Source organism: Thalassophryne amazonica, chromosome 22, assembly GCF_902500255.1.
Source record: "Thalassophryne amazonica chromosome 22, fThaAma1.1, whole genome shotgun sequence".
NCBI classification, from domain to species: Eukaryota; Metazoa; Chordata; class Actinopteri; order Batrachoidiformes; family Batrachoididae; genus Thalassophryne; species Thalassophryne amazonica.
In genome coordinates, this window is record NC_047124.1 from 34,150,457 (window position 1) to 34,166,744 (window position 16,288).

Genomic DNA, 16,288 nt, shown 5'->3' on the forward strand with positions numbered 1-16,288 from the left:
TCAGATATTATCATTGGACAGTTTGTTCATAATGTCTTCATGCTGCAGAAATAAACACTTTGATGTTTATTCTCTCATTTATATTTATGAGAGCATCATTCATGGGTTTACTGTTGTTGAAAGTGATGATTTGAATTATTTGTGCTTTATTCAAATTCTGATCTCGACCTTTCAGAAAAAATGATTTAAAGGATTTAACTTTTCAGTGTTTTTAACTGAACTGGATTTTATGAACAAAATCCAGAGAATCTCAAACACTAAAAAAATAGTATGATGCGGAGACAAAATACACACTTGGAAAAAAGTGAAGAGTTTCTACGTCCATATATATTCTGTTGCAGAATGTCGAGCAGAACATGTTGATGTTTGTTAAAAATGAGCTGAAGAGCATCCAGAAGGTTCTCCTGACAGATGATGCAGAATACTTGGAGAGTCAGAGTGAGGATGAGGAGCAGAGGAGCAGCAGACTGGTTTTCTTGAACCTCACAGTGACCTTGATGAGGTCAATGAATTATGATGAGCTGGCTGACTGTCTGCTGAGCAGTAAGAGGACTTCTGTCCACATTTAACACAGACACTAAATAACACGTGATGTTCGTCCATTTGAAATATATTCATGTGTGAATTCTATCAGGAAAACAGGAAGTGATGTCATCATTCAATAACTGATCTGTGCTGTTTGTTCTTTCAGGAACTCGTGCTGAAGTTTGTCGTCGTAAATTCAAATCTAACATGAAGCAGAAGTTTGAGCGTGTGTTTGAGGGGATCTCTAAAGCAGGAAAGACGACTCTTCTGAAGGAGATCTACACAGAGCTCTACATCACAGAGGGCGGGGCTTCAGAGGTCAACGAGGAACATGAGGTCAGACAGATTGAAGCAGCATCCAGGAAAACAGACAAACCACAAAGAACCATCACATGTGAAGACATCTTTAAAGTGTCAGCTGACACACAGCCACCAATCAGAACAGTGCTGACAAAGGGCGTGGCCGGCATCGGAAAAACAGTCTTAACACAGAAGTTGACTCTGGACTGGACTGAAGGACGAACCAACCAGGACGTCCACTTCATATTTCCATTCACTTTCAAAGAGCTGAATGTGCTGAAAGAGAAGAAGTTCAGCTTGGTGGAACTTGTTCATCACTTCTTTCCTGAAATCAAAGAAGCAGGAATCTGCAGCTTCCAACACTTCCAGGTCTTGATCATCTTGGACGGTCTGGATGAGTGTCGCCTCCCGCTGGACTTCCACAGCAATGACATCCTGACTGATGTCACAGAGTCGAGCTCAGTGGATGTTCTGCTGACAAACCTCATCAGGAGGAACCTGTTTCCCTCTGCTCACCTCTGGATCACCACACAACCTGCAGCAGCCAATCAGATCCCTCCTGTGTGTGTGGACATGGTGACAGAGGTCAGAGGCTTCACTGACCCTCAGAAGGAGGAGTACTTCAGGAAGAGATTCAGAGATGAGGAGCAGTCCAGAAGAATCATCTCCCACATAAAGACATCACAAAGCCTCCACATCATGTGTCACATCCCAGTCTTCTGCTGGATCACTGCTACAGTTCTGGAGGACGTGTTGGACACCAGAGACACACCAGAGCTGCCAGAGACCCTGACTGAGATGTACATCTACTTCCTGGTGGTTCAGTCCAAAGTGAAGAAGGTCAAGTATGATGTAGCAGCTGAGACAGATCCACTGTGGAATCCAGAGAACAGGAAGATGATTGTGTCTCTGGGAAAACTGGCTTTTGAGCAGCTGCAGAAAGGGAACCTGATCTTCTATGAAGAGGACCTGACAGAGTGTGGCATCAATATCAGAGCAGCCTCAGTGTACTCAGGAGTCTTCACACAGATCTTTGAAGAGGAGAGAGGACTCTACCAGGACAAAGTCTTCTGCTTCATCCATCTGAGTGTTCAGGAGTTTCTGGCTGCTCTTTATGTCCATCTGACCTTCATCCAGTCTGGAGTCAATCTGCTGTCAGAAGAGCAAACATCCTGGTGGAATAAAATATTTATTAAACCTGAACTAACACGTCTCCATCAGAGTGCTGTGGACGAGGCCTTAAAGAGTCCAAATGGACACCTGGACTTGTTCTTGCGCTTCCTTCTGGGTCTTTCCCTGCAGACCAATCAGACTCTCCTACGAGGCCTGATGACACAGACAGACAGAATCTCAGAGACCAATCAGAAAACAGCTGAATACATCAAGAAGAAGCTCGATGAGAATCTGTCTGCAGAGAGAAACATCAATCTGATCCACTGTCTGAATGAACTGAAGGATCGTTCTCTAGTGGATCAGATCCAACAGTCCCTGAGCTCAGGACGTCTCTCTGTAGAACATCTGTCTCCTTCTCATTTATCAGCTCTGATCTTCATCTTACTGTCATCAGATCAACATCTGGATGTGTTTGACCTGAAGAAATACTCTGCTTCACATGAGGCTCTTCTGATGCTGCTGCCAGTGATCAAAGCATCTAAAAAAACTTTGTAAGGACAGAGACACTTTGATATTTGAACACTAACTTAATTTATACTACGAAACTCTTTCTTGTTTTTAATCGTCTCTATAGGTTGTCTGTCTGTAATCTGTCAGAGAGAAGCTGTGAAGTTCTGTCTTCAGTTCTCAGCTCTCAGTCCTCCAGTCTGACAGAACTGGACCTGAGTAACAACCAGCTGAAGGATTCAGGAGTGAAGCTGCTGTCTGCTGGACTGGAGAGTCCACACTGTCACCTGGACACTCTCAGGTCAGGATTTAGTTTCTGCTTCAAATGTTTCAAAATGTTTCTCTGAATTATAAACTGTTTCATCAGATTCAGTTTCACATCAACACTCAGATATGTCGTCTGAACCAGAACTAAAGGATTTCAGTCTCTGTTGGAAACATGTCAGGGTGGTGCAGCGGGTATCACATGCTCACAGTAATAAGGTCTTAGGTTCAGTTCCCATTAAAGTTCAGGTCCATTCTGTGTGGAGTTTACATGTTCTCTCCGTGTCTGTGAGTTTATTCCTGACATTAAAATTATGTTCATTAGTTTCTAGCTCCTCCCACTGCCCTTGAACAAGGTAGTGTCTGTAGACCTGCCCTGAGTCTTCTCTGTGGCTCATTTTTCTTCATCAGATCCTCAGATCACTCCCTCCACCTTCTCAACACCCTCTCCTCACTGGTCAGCACTTTAACATCAACAAACTTTATTACTTACCTACTGTACATCCTTTCCAGTTCTGTGTCCAATCAGAACAAGTCCTTTTCTCTTTGTTCCTCCACAGTTCAATGTGTCCTTTCTTTAGTTTTTGTCTCTTCTCTCTTCACTTTACACCACCTCCTCCTGTCTCCGGTCGACTTTCTTCTCCTCTCCAATGATCTCAGTTCTTTTCTCCAACCTTTTTTTCCTTATAGTTTCCTGAACACCTTCATTCCTCCTCCCAGTCTCCTCGTCTCCCCTCCATTGTCCAGATGTTACATCCAGCACCTTCCTGTCTGTCTCCCTCACCACATCTGCAGGACTTTTCCATTTGTCCAAAATCACATTACCTTCATCCAGTGGCAAGAGGTGAGACGGGCACTTCCACTTTCTGATCCTTGGTTCAGCTCTCTTTCTCTTTCTCTTTCTCTTCTTGCAAACTCATCCTACAAACCTCCACTCCGTGTCCTGTTACCACCTAACAATCTCTTTTACTTTGAATCTCCTACATAGAATGTCGTCCACCTTCCTCCTTGATATCATATCGACCCACAACTTCCTCATCACTCTGTTCTGTATCATTCCATTGAAGTCTGCTCCAATCATCACTCTTCTTCTTAGATTCACTCTGTATCTCCTCATTGAACTCACTCCAGAAATCTTATTCCTCCATCTCACTCCCTACTGTTCTATTCTGGAATATCAGATGTTTTTTAACAGCTCCTGATATACATTTGTAAAGTTCTGTGGTCCCTCAGATGATGCTCCTGTTTTTTTGTGTGTCTGCTGTTTTCTTTTAATTTTCCTGTGAAGTTCTTCAGTCTTCAGCTGCAACATGTGATTGTATTTTCTGTTTAAGTTGTTTAATTCCAATCACCAAAGTCCTTCTATACATATTCCAGGCCTTTATGTGGTGCTGTAACACTCCCACTAAAAATGGAAAAGAAAACACTGAGCATGCACATAACCAGTGTAAGGAGCTAATCAATGTATCAGAAGAAGCTACACGACAACACAGCACACTGGGGAGGACGTCACAGACTGATTGAATCAGGAATTTATCCAGTGTGGCTCCACCTTCCACAGCTCTGGCCACGAGATCTTCCACTCCTTCACTTGGTCCATGCTACTTGCTGCTGCATCCCGACTGTCCTGCTCTCGTGGGTTTCCTCCACCCAAACTCAGATTTCATCCTGCACCGGCCGGTGTCTTTCCTTTCCTCTGGTTTTGTTGTACTGAGATCTCAGGCTGCTCCCAAAGTCTGCCTGACCTGCTGTAACTGTCCTCACCAGCTCTCTGTGCTTCAGTCTGTTCAACTGCCTCCACATCCTTCCATTTCCTGCCTGTCTTCACCTGGATCCCTGCTGATGAGACTTTGGTGTCATTACAGTCTCTGTCCAGCATCACCTCTCAAAGGGAGTTGCAGCTTGTTCTTCATCCCATAAAGGGTGATGCTGCTGAGTCTGTGAGGCAGAACCAACCAGTGTGGCTCTTAACTGGACTCTCAGTGATCGATCGATGTGATCGATGGAAAAACAGAACGTGTCTGGCACATTTCCCTTCCTCTCAACGCGGGCTCAGGACATAAAGTCCATCTTGGTTCAGTTGAGGCGATAAAGCTGGAGTTTTTCTGAAATGATGATGTCACAGCCCCGCCTCTGTAACCTCAGTCACTCATTATGAATGACATGCTGTTAGTGTAATTTTGTTTTGAAGAGATGAAGGATGGCTGTGGTGAATAGTGGGACTGTAACTAATAAAATAATCACAGAAGAGACTTTCAGCATTTTTTTTTTTTTTTCTTCTTGGTGGGAAGAAGCAGCGGCTTCCTCCAAGTTATTGTCTGGGAAAGCTCCAAAACTTGGAATGGTGTGGGGAAAAAACAAAAAACAAAAAACATATCCAGGAAAAAAGAGAAGGAACCCCCTAAATTTGAAAATCTGCATGATGGAAAAGCACTATTGCGCCATTACTTCAGGAGAGCCCTGGACTATAGATATTGTTTAAAAAAGCAAAAGTACTTTTTATCCAATAACTTGTTTAATTGATAGAATGCGCTACTTTATATATATATATATATATATATATATATATATATATATATATATATATATATATATATATATATATATATATTTGATAGCCCTACAACACATCACTCGTTGCCTTTAAACAGTTAACAATGTGGTTTAGCTGAATAAAAACACTTTGTTTGACTCAGTGTCCAAAGCTGGTTTATGAATCCTGTCTGAGGTGGAGAACAAACTGAACCTTTATGATGACACAAATCTTTTACTTGTTGATTATTTTCTCTGCAGGTTGTCTGGCTGTGATCTGTCAGAGAGAAGCTGTGAAGTTCTGTCTTCAGTTCTCAGCTCTCAGTCCTCCAGTCTGAGAGAACTGGACCTGAGTAACAACGATCTGCAGGATTCAGGAGTGAAGCTGCTGTCTGCTGGACTGGAGAGTCCACACTGTCACCTGGAGACTCTCAGGTCAGGACTCATCAATGTGTGCAGCAGCTCCATAAATCAGAGTGAAGCTGCAGCTTTGCTCCCTGTCATGTTGTGTGAGTGTTGATGGATATCAGTGTTTGTAACCACAGTAATGAGCTCATCCTGCAGCAGACATCAGTGTGTCCGTGCTGCTGCAAAGTGGGGACGTCCTGACACTGTCCTCACATTGTGTCTGCTGGTTTGTGTGTCTGCAGGCTGTCAGGCTGTCTGATCACACATGAAGGCTGTGCTTCTCTGGCCTCAGCTCTGACCTCCAACCCCTCCCATCTGAGAGAGCTGGACCTGAGCTACAAACATCCAGGAGACTCAGTCAAGCTGCTGTCTGCTGGACTGGAGGATCCACGCTGGACTCTGGACTGTCTCAGGTATGGACTCGGTCTGATGGAGGAGCTCCATGTGGAGACATTTAGTCCCACTGGTTCATGTGGACCTGACACACCAAGCTGACCTCAAACACCTCACACTGACAAACAGCGACTCGGCAAACTCTCTGTGACGACTCACTGTTACTGTTTCACATGAACACATGACACAGATTCCAGCTGATGGATCTAAGCGCGGGGTTTTAACCCCCCCCGTCCCGCTTGAGCTGCACCAAAACTTAAATGTCTATGTTACAACTTGCAGTCAAAAGTTTAGCCCTTAGCGGTCCAGGGCATAATTAGCTGTTTTTGACTACTTTTCAATTTAACTTCATAATTTACCATAAAAACATGTTTACTTTGACTTATTTGGTGTCATTTTTTCAGCACAACGTCACCTGTGTTACTTTACAGTTTTTCTTTCATTCTGATGTATTAACACAGTGAACCTAAATTCATACAAAACCATAAAATCCTAATTGAGAAAAGATTAGTTTTTTACTGTGAAAACCACGAATATGTTTCACAAACCATTTTCATAACAGAATGTAAATCTAAATTGTAAATTTTAAAAATGTACAAAAGTAGCAAACAACAATGTTATATATAACTATTTACATTAAAATGCAGATAAAATTCTTCAGGTGTTTTTGTTCAACTATTTACAAAACAATAAGATGCCACACAAATTATTTGTGCCACTCAAAAAACAATTCCTGTCAAACACAAGACAGAGTGAACACAGTCTGACCCACAAGAGGAGAGTCACTCCTCCTGTTGACCACCTGGAGGTTAATAAAATTATTAAATTACCTGCTCCAAATGTCCAGAATACATGTTTGAATTGCCTGAGAAATCAGGAATATGCTGATAATTTTAATAATTTAATGTTGGATTGTGATGTACCTGGATGACATTCAGATGATTGTGTTCCACACAGCTGACATGGCTCAGCTCAGTGTTGACTGACACACTCCTGACTGATCAGCCAGCTCCCGCTGGAACGTCCCTGTTGCCAGGAAGCCCAGTGTGGTCAGCACCTGTGTGGACACAGACAACCCCTGGCTCCTCGCCATATTGCGCTCTGGGCACATAACTCGTCTGTCCTTGGTAATCGAAATCAGCTGATGAGCAAATTATCATAATTTACAAGTAAATCCTTGTGTTCCCTGAATACACGCTCACGTCTGATTGCTCCATTTGTAAGATCCTCTAACAACGTTAACGCAGCGATTGTTGGTGCCATTTTCCACATCACTTTGCTTTTATGTCCACCACATAATTGCAAACACGTGGGTGTGTTAATTGCTCATCAGTGTTTCTCTGATGTTCACATCACTCTGATGACTTCTTGTTTTCAGCAGTGGAACAGTAGCTGTAGTAGCTGAACACCAGACAGAATTTTTGTGTGACGCACCGCACATTTCCACAATCATTTCACTTTTGATCCATCTGAACATTTGCATGGAGACAGACGCCACGTTTTTGTGTGTACACACGCTTTGTCCATGAGGCCCCTGCTGTCCTGCATGTTCTCCATGTGGACCTGCTGCAGCCACAGCTGATTGATTAGCTGATTAAATCATTATTTTCATAGCCACTTTTCTTTTGATTAGATGAACACATGAACATTTTCTGAGACATCAGCAGTGATTCAACTTAACGGTAAAACAGAGAAGAAATAAAAAAGTAAAGAGAAGAAATTCAGCTGGTTTGTCAGAAGGCACATGGGAGACCGGAGCCCTGATTTGATTTGTTTTATTGTATTTATATTCTTTGTGTTGCTGAATGATTGATGGAAATGAAGACAGAGAAGATGTTCATGTGTTCATCCTCTGAATTGTCTGAAGAAAACTGGCTGTAAAAGTGACAAATTTCAATAAATTCTTCAGTCTGTCAGTGAAAATGTCCAAACAAATATTTAATGTTTTTATTTGACTGTGAAAACATTTTCTTTTGTTGTTGTTCAGTTTTGTAAATTTTGTAAAATATTCTGATGATTGAAAATTTACTGACTGATATTGATTTATGAACATATTTTAAATTGTGTGGGGAGCCAATAATTCTGATCAGGACCAGAATCAAACCGACACACAGTAAATCAGATAATTCAAATATTTAGTTTATCAATCAGAAATTGATCCTGTTGTTTCTCTGTTTAAAAAAGATAAAACTCCAGTGGATGTTGGATCTTGAACCAGTACTGATCTGGTTTTTCTTTGTCTCCAAAATGATAAATGGACATTTTTCAGGATTTGAACGTTTCAGTTTTGTGTTCTTATTGTCGCTGTGAGTTCAGAATCCAAGATTGAATTCTAAACAAGTGCAGTTTGAAACTTTTCCCTCCAGAGTCACAGATCACAAAAAGAAAAGTCAAACATGATGAAACCTGGAAATTAGATTTGAAACATTCCACAAAGATTCTGAGACTTTTGGGACTCAGAGACAAAATGAGCGTCACACCAGCGCAGCCGCGTGTTTAACAAAAAGTAACCAGAAAGACGACAAAATATCAACTCTGAGAAAAAGACACACAGAAGATCTTCTGTTCTTTCACACGTTTCCATGGAGACATGGACTGTGGACTGGACGACCCTGTTATCATCTGATCCCAAAGAGAGCAGAAGGTGTTCTGTTTTAGCCCCAGAGATCAGAAGAAAATCTGATCTGGTCCGTCTGTGAACTCATGGACGCCGCCATCTTACGAAGGGATCTCTCACCAATACTGCCTGCTGATTGGCTGAAATCAATGTGGACGTCATTCATTCTGCAAAGACTGAAAAAAAACCCCACCAAATTATAAATGCGATTCCATAAGAACAGCAGGAAATTCAATTTGCAAACATGAAAAATTAAATCTAGTGTTTAATAATCTTTGAAACATTTAGTTTTAATTCTGGAGGATTTGGAACGAGGCTCCACAATATGAGGGGACATGTTGCGCCTGCAGCTGATTGGCTGAGCACACCTGACTTAATGATCAGTGGGCGGAGCCTGGAGAGTCAGGTGACCTCCAGGAGCAGGGTTGGTGACCCTGATTTAAAGGATTAAATCCACTTGAACAGATTTTCACCAGAATCTTCAAACTTGAAAAAGCCAAAAGTGTTATGTGGGCCGCTGAAGAGGAGGTACTGCTGGCCCACCACCACCAGAGGGCGCCCTGCTTGGAGTGCGGGCTCCAAGCACAAGACGGCGCCAGACCCAGAAGAAGTGACAGCTGTCATTCATCCTCTGCACCAGCTGTCACTCGTTCATCATCATCATCACCATTAAGGCCGGACTGCAACTCCACCTCCTCGCCGAGAAATCGACTACTGAAGAGATAATTTCTCTGCTGACTAATACGTTGTGTCCTAATCTGAACTTCTGTTGCAGCCGTTTTCCTGGTGTTTTGCCTTGTCTGTGGGATTGGCGTTTGGTGTGACAGCGACGGCTTCACCTCACACCCCAAACCAGATAAGTGGTTAACCAGGAGCTGCACGAGTGTGTGATTGGAGGTGGAGGTGCTCCCTCCTAACTGTGTGCAGACTGTGGATTACTGAGTGTGCGGACTCACACTCATTCATCTTGTCTCTGCTTTCTGCCAGCAGTACCAGGGTCGACAGCCGAAGACAGAGGCCACCTGGGGACTCGGGACTTGGCGGCTCCGGTGTTCTTCAGACCGTTGGTGGTGGAAGCCGTGTGGGACACGGCTTCTCTCTCGTCGGGGGTCTTCTATCTTCGAGCCTGCCCACACGTCACCTGGTGTTAATTGACTTTACAATTTTTGTGTGTTTAGTTGTGTGTTGTCACAACATTAAATTGTTACTTTTTGGCTTATTCATTGTCCGTTCTTTAGCGCCCCCTGTTGTGGGTCCGTGCTACGACACCTTCCCAACAAAAAGTTGTTGTTTCCTGCTGATCAGCACAGTTAGAGGTGATCAATAATCTATGATCCATTTGGAGCGATGAGTGTGTTAGAAGAGAAGAACTAAAGTGTGTGGATGAGATCAATGTCATGTTGATGTTTCCATGATTAAAGCCCATGTGTTGCTCCGCCCCCTCCTCCTTTCAGGGTGGATCCTGGTGGAGTCCGATGGCTGAGACCAGGTCTGAGGAAGCGTAAGTCTGTTTGTACTTTGATCCATCTGTTTCCATAGAAACCACCCTCTGTGACATCACTCATTCAGTTCCTACTGACACTGAAGCAGAGTTCAACATGAAGGTGCGTCTGATCCACGTGTGTCACGTGCACGACTTCTCCAAATGGACACATTGAAAATAAATTCAGTGTTTTCACACTTTGATTTATTTGTGGCAGAAACAAAATCAACACTGACGTCACATGTTGCTTTTTCTTTTTTTAACGAGTTCATATTCAACCACAAAGCTGTGCACAGCACACTGAGAGGCCCCGCCCACTTCCTGTCTGTCTGACCTGACTGTGACTAGCCCCTCCTCTTCTCTCCGTGCACAATCTGAATCAAAATTGATCAGTCGATAACTGATCAGAGAACTGTTGGATCGATAACCCCAGCTGTGTCGTGCTGATAGATGAATCAATAACTCTGGCTGCATCATACTGATCGGTGAATTGATCAATCTGTATCTTCGGCTGTGTTGTGTTAATCAGTGAATTAATCGATTGATAACTCTGGTTGTGTCGTGTTGATCAATGAACTGATTGATTGATTACTCCAGTTGTGTTGTGTTGATCCGTGAACTGATCGATTGATAACTGAACTGCGGGATCAATAACTCCGGCTGTCTTGTGTTGATTGAAGAACTGATCAACTGATTACTCCGACCGTGTCATGTTAATCAGTGAACTAATCGATTGATAACTCCGGCTGCGTCGTGCTGATCGGTGAACTGAACAATCAGTAACTGAACTGATTGATTGATCACTGTGTTGTGTTTTGTTCCATCAGATTTCTGTGAACTCTCTCTGGATCCAAACTCAGCGAACAGAAAACTCAAACTGTCCAACAACAACACAAAGGTGGAACATGTGGACGAGGATCAATCATATCCTGATCATCCAGACAGATTTGACCTTTGCCCTCAGGTCCTGAGTCCAACTGGTCTGACTGGTCGCTGTTACTGGGAGGTCGAGTGGAGACGAAACGTTTATATATCAGTGACTTACAGAAGAATCAGAAGGAAAGGAGACAGAGAGGACTGTGTGTTTGGACGTAATGATCAGTCCTGGAGTCTGATCTGCTCTGATGGTTGTTATTATTCAGTCTGTCACAATAACAGACACACGGACCTTTGTCTCTCTCCTTCGTCCTCTCACAGAGTCTCAGTGTTTGTGGACTGTCCTGCTGGCACTCTGTCCTTCTATGACGTCTCCTCTGACTCTCTGATCCACATCCACACCTTCTGCTGCACGTTCACTGAACCTCTGTGTGCTGGGTTCAGGTTCTGGTCTGGTTCTGGTTCCTCAGTGTCTCTGTGTGGACTGTAGGACAGAGAGTCTCCTCCTGTGGACAGAAACACTCGATCACACACGTTTGGACAGTAAATGTCCAGCTGGTTTGATTTTGACGTCTCAGTTGTTGTAAATTCAGCCTGTAAACTAACATGATTTTCACATGATTGACAGTTTGTTTGTTTGTTTGTTCAAAGAAACAAACAAACAATAAACAGAGTCCACTTATTGTTGTCTCTCTGTTGATTGTCTGTTTGTCTGTCTGTCTGTCTGTCTGTCTGTCTGTCTGTCTGTCTGTCTGCTCACAAATCATTTGGACGTCTTCTTTGTGGCTCCGCCCACCTGCAGCCATCAGACAGTTGGAGCTATGTCCAAGTAAAACAGCTTGTTGTTGTTTTTTTTTGCTCTTAAATCTGTCATTAATTATTATTTAATTAATCATTAATTAATCCCCAGGTTGCTCCAGGTATGTAGTGAGCACCTTCACATCGGTATGTGAATGTGAGGCATAATTGTAAAGCGCTTTGAGCGTCTGATGCAGATGGAAAAACAATATAAATGCAGTCTGTTCACCATTTTTAATTTATTAAAAATTATAAAAATTAAAAATACTCAAACTCATCTGTTTTTGTCCATTTGAGCCTTGAGGAGGAATAAAGTAATTTTTCACAGTCTGAGTTTGTGTTTGGTTCTAAATCTGGTGAGTGTCTCAAAGTGTGAACCAGGAGCTGAATATTATTACACCTCTAATGTTCACACGTCATCTGACACACACAAGACAAACAGGACAACAGACACAAAGACGTCACATTGTCATCCTGATGTTCTGTTTGTCTGGCAGGCCTCAGGTCAAAGGTCACAAGGAGGTTGTGGTGCAATTGTGTGTTTTAGTTTGTATCCCAGGAATTGTATCCGATGACACATGAGCCAGCTAGCATCTATCAGCCTGCCAGAAAATGTGTCTCCTATCTTTATAACTGGTATCACACACTGACATCAGTTATTTTAAATTCATATTTACCTTAGTTCATACCCATTTACTACAGTAAATTTGAGGAAGTTTTCACTAACACACCCCCAAACCATCACAGATGCTGGCTTTTGAACTTTGACCTGGTAACAATCTGGATGGTCTTTTCCTCTTTTGTCTTGAAGCACAAAGGTCGACAGGAAACCGGAAGAAGAAGAAAAGGCGAAGTTAGCGTGAAAAGGTGGAACAGCTGGTTGTTGAAACAGCGACTAACTGCTGCTAATGCTGAGATATTTGCAGCAAGGGCAGGTGCATTTTGTAGCAGCAGCATCTTGTCTCAGCACTTCCTGTAGCATCTGTATGTGCCACAGCAGATGCTGGTGTTTTTTGTATTTCTCACAGTGTTTCCGGTCACAGTTTCAGTGGCATCTTTATGTGCTGTAACAGATGCTTGTCTTTTATTTACCTGCTGAGGCAGATGCTGGTGTTTTCAGTTAATTTGTATATTTCAGATGTGTACATGTAAAAGCAAAAGCAGACCAGAGATGAACGAATAAAAATACAAGTATGAAAAAATGCCTTCAAAATAGTTTGTTCATAACAAGTGAATGATGAGCAGATGCTGGTGTTTGGATAAGTTTTGATTTACTTAAGTACTTTAATGTGCTAATTAACCTTTTAATGCAAAACGTGGATCAATATGACATGTTTTCATGTCAGCTGTTGTCATACACGTGTGAGACAGGTGCTGTAGATGTCCTGCAGGGAGGAGAGGGAGACACCAACAATCTTCTTCACTGCTCTCACGACGTGTTGGAGGGTTTGGATATGAAGCTATCCAGGAGAACAGCTGACAGAATCAGTCATTTTGTTTTACAAGGACCAGATACATATTACAAGATACATGATGTTTTATTGTCACTATACAAGTACAGTGAGACGGTGTTTGGAGAACATCCAGCAGATCCCCAAGAACAATAAAAATGTATAACAATAAAAAGTAAAACAGTAGAATAAGTAGAATAACATATAAAGTGTTGTACCGTGGTCACAGTGAACATTCTGGGTAACTGTACATTGGAAGGGTAAGTTACATACAGTACTATAATTATATGCATATAAACAGTATAGTAACAATTTTAAGGGCGTACATACAGTGACAGGGTAAGGTGCAGGGTTACTGCACAGACATGATATTTCACAGGGGGGTGGTGTGGAGAGAGGTAGACTAGTATGTAGACAGTGCTGTGAGCTGGATTGAACATATTGAGATACAACAATGGAGACCAGTTCAGTCATGTGGTTCAGTTTGAAGATGGGAGTGGATGCTGTGTGTTCAGCAGTCTCATGGCTGTGGGATAAAAAAGTGTTCTTTAGCCTGGTTGTGTGTTCATACAGGATTCTTTAACACTTGACAGATGGCAGAAGTCTGAAAAGTTTGAATCCAGGGTTGATCGGGTCTTTTGTGATGTTGTAATCTCAACACGGCAGCAGCAGAGATGGATTTCATCCAGTGTTGGAAGCTGAGTGCCAGAAATCCACTGAGCTGGTTGAACATCAGCAACAGACAGCATGATGTCGGTTGGCGTGCCTCATAAAACAAAACCTACAACAACAGGAATATATTGTGTTTTATAGTTAGAAAAAACATTCATTAAACAACAACAAAAATTCATAATGAAGGTATAGAACAAACAACATTAAAACAAGATCACATTTGAAACATGATGCTTTTTGAAGTTCTTACAGTGGTACAGTGATGCTATAATGAGGATAAGGTCAAACAATAAAAGATCATTTTGAATATAGAGTTTAACCAATCAATTACAAAATCTTAACTGATGTTTCATTCTACAGATCTGTAGGGATTATTTTACAAAGTTTGAGTCCAAAATTGATGAAGGTGGGTTCTCAGTGGGTCTGATGAGTTGTTGTTGTAAGCAGTAAGTCTGCTGATCTGAGGTCTATAGGAGAAAAATAATATGTTAACAAGAGCAGTCTAACATTTTTCATAGTCTTTTTAGGGCGTGTTTAGATGAGTCTGAGCTTTTTGGGGTAGTTTTGTCATGAAAATGTGAACTTACAATGTCATCACAATGTTGGATTGTTGTTTATTCTGTTGGCTCTCAAGTGTTGAACAGCAGACAGACTTGTGTATTGCCTGGGTCCAAATGTAGGCCTGTGCAGTAAAATATCTCCTCCAATTTAAACCCATTTCAACCCATTGGTCACAATTGTGAATGAAAAAAAGAGACAATTTCAAGGCTTTAAAAAGTTTACTGAATCAATCATCAGTACATGTAGAGCAAAAATGGAGAAAATGAAGGGTTTGAATGAAGTATGTGCAATATCAAGTGTGCAGTGCAATTTGTCACGACCAGAGCTGGTTACATTATAGTGTCACAGACAGAATCAAATTGTTACACCAAAGCTCTCAAATCAAATCAAATAAATTTTATTTATATAGCGCCAAATCACAACAAACAGTTGCCCCAAGGCGCTTTATATTGTAAGGCAAGGCCATACAATAATTACGGAAAAACCCCAACTGTCAAAACGACCCCCTGTGAGCAAGCACTTGGCGACAGTGGAAAGGAAAAACTCCCTTTTAACAGGAAGAAACCTCCAGCAGAACCAGGCTCAGGGAGGGGCAGTATTCTGCTGGGACTGGTTGGGGCTGAGGGAGAAAACCAGGAAAAAGACATGCTGTGGAAGAGAGCAGAGATCAATCACTAATGATTAAATGCAGAGTGGTGCATACAGAGCAAAAAGAGAAAGAAACACTCAGTGCATCATGGGAAGCAGTCTAAGTCTATAGCAGCATAACTAAGGGATGGTTCAGGGTCACCTGATCCAGCCCTAACTATAAGCTTTAGCAAAAAGGAAAGTTTTAAGCCTAATCTTAAAAGTAGAGAGGGTGTCTGTCTCCCTGATCTGAATTGGGAGCTGGTTCCACAGGAGAGGAGCCTGAAAGCTGAAGGCTCTGCCTCCCATTCTACTCTTACAAACCCTAGGAACTACAATTAAGCCTGCAGTCTGAGAGCGAAGCGCTCTATTGGGGTGATATGGTACTATGAGGTCCCTAAGATAAGATGGGACCTGATTATTCAAAACCTTATAAGTAAGAAGAAGAATTTTAAATTATATTCTAGAATTAACAGGAAGCCAATGAAGAGAGGCCAATATGGGTGAGATATGCTCTCTCCTTCTAGTCCCCGTCAGTACTCTAGCTGCAGCATTTTGAATTAACTGAAGGCTTTTTAGGGAACTTTTAGGACAACCTGATAATAATGAATTACAATAGTCCAGCCTAGAGGAAATAAATGCATGAATTAGTTTTTCAGCATCACTCTGAAACAAGACCTTTCTAATTTTAGAGATATTGCGCAAATGCAAAAAAGCAGTCCTACATATTTGTTTAATATGCGCATTGAATGACATATCCTGATCAAAAATGACTCCAAGATTTCTCACAGTATTACTAGAGGTCAGGGTAATGCCATCCAGAGTAAGGATCTGGTTAGACACCATGTTTCTAAGATTTGTGGGGCCAAGTACAATAACTTCAGTTTTATCTGAGTTTAAAAGCAGGAAAATAGAGGTCATCCATGGCTTTATGTCTGTAAGACAATCCTGCAGTTTAGCTAATTGGTGTGTGTCCTCTGGCTTCATGGATAGATAAAGCTAGGTATCATCTGCGTAACAATGAAAATTTAAGCAATGCCGTCTAATAATACTGCCTAAGGGAAACATTTATAAAGTGAATAAAATTGGTCCTAGCACAGAACCTTGTGGAACTCCGTAATTAACCTTAGTCTGTGAAGTAGATTCCCCATTTACATGAAC

The 16,288-nt window shown here is 42.0% G+C and overlaps 1 protein-coding gene and 1 long non-coding RNA gene across 3 annotated transcripts in view; one reads left to right on the forward strand and one right to left on the reverse strand.

Annotated features, from left to right (window-relative positions):
- Positions 1-11,679, forward strand: part of LOC117503795 (NLR family CARD domain-containing protein 3-like) — a 554,615-nt gene extending 542,936 nt beyond the window's left edge. For both annotated transcript variants that reach the window (XM_034163051.1, XM_034163052.1), the window contains 6 exons: positions 342-543; positions 692-2,489; positions 2,573-2,746; positions 5,892-6,062; positions 10,114-10,160; positions 10,970-11,679. In XM_034163051.1, coding sequence (XP_034018942.1) covers positions 342-543; positions 692-2,489; positions 2,573-2,746; positions 5,892-6,062; positions 10,114-10,160; positions 10,970-11,508 — 2,931 coding nt within the window. In that variant the 3' untranslated portion in view covers positions 11,509-11,679. The remainder of the gene's footprint in view (positions 1-341; positions 544-691; positions 2,490-2,572; positions 2,747-5,891; positions 6,063-10,113; positions 10,161-10,969) is intronic.
- Positions 23-14,421, reverse strand: LOC117503813. Its single transcript, XR_004558675.1, has 3 exons — positions 14,228-14,421; positions 3,561-3,565; positions 23-35 (listed from the first exon to the last, which is right to left on the reverse strand). It is a non-coding gene; the product is annotated as an uncharacterized LOC117503813 (long non-coding RNA).
- Positions 14,422-16,288: the final 1,867 nt, after the last annotated feature.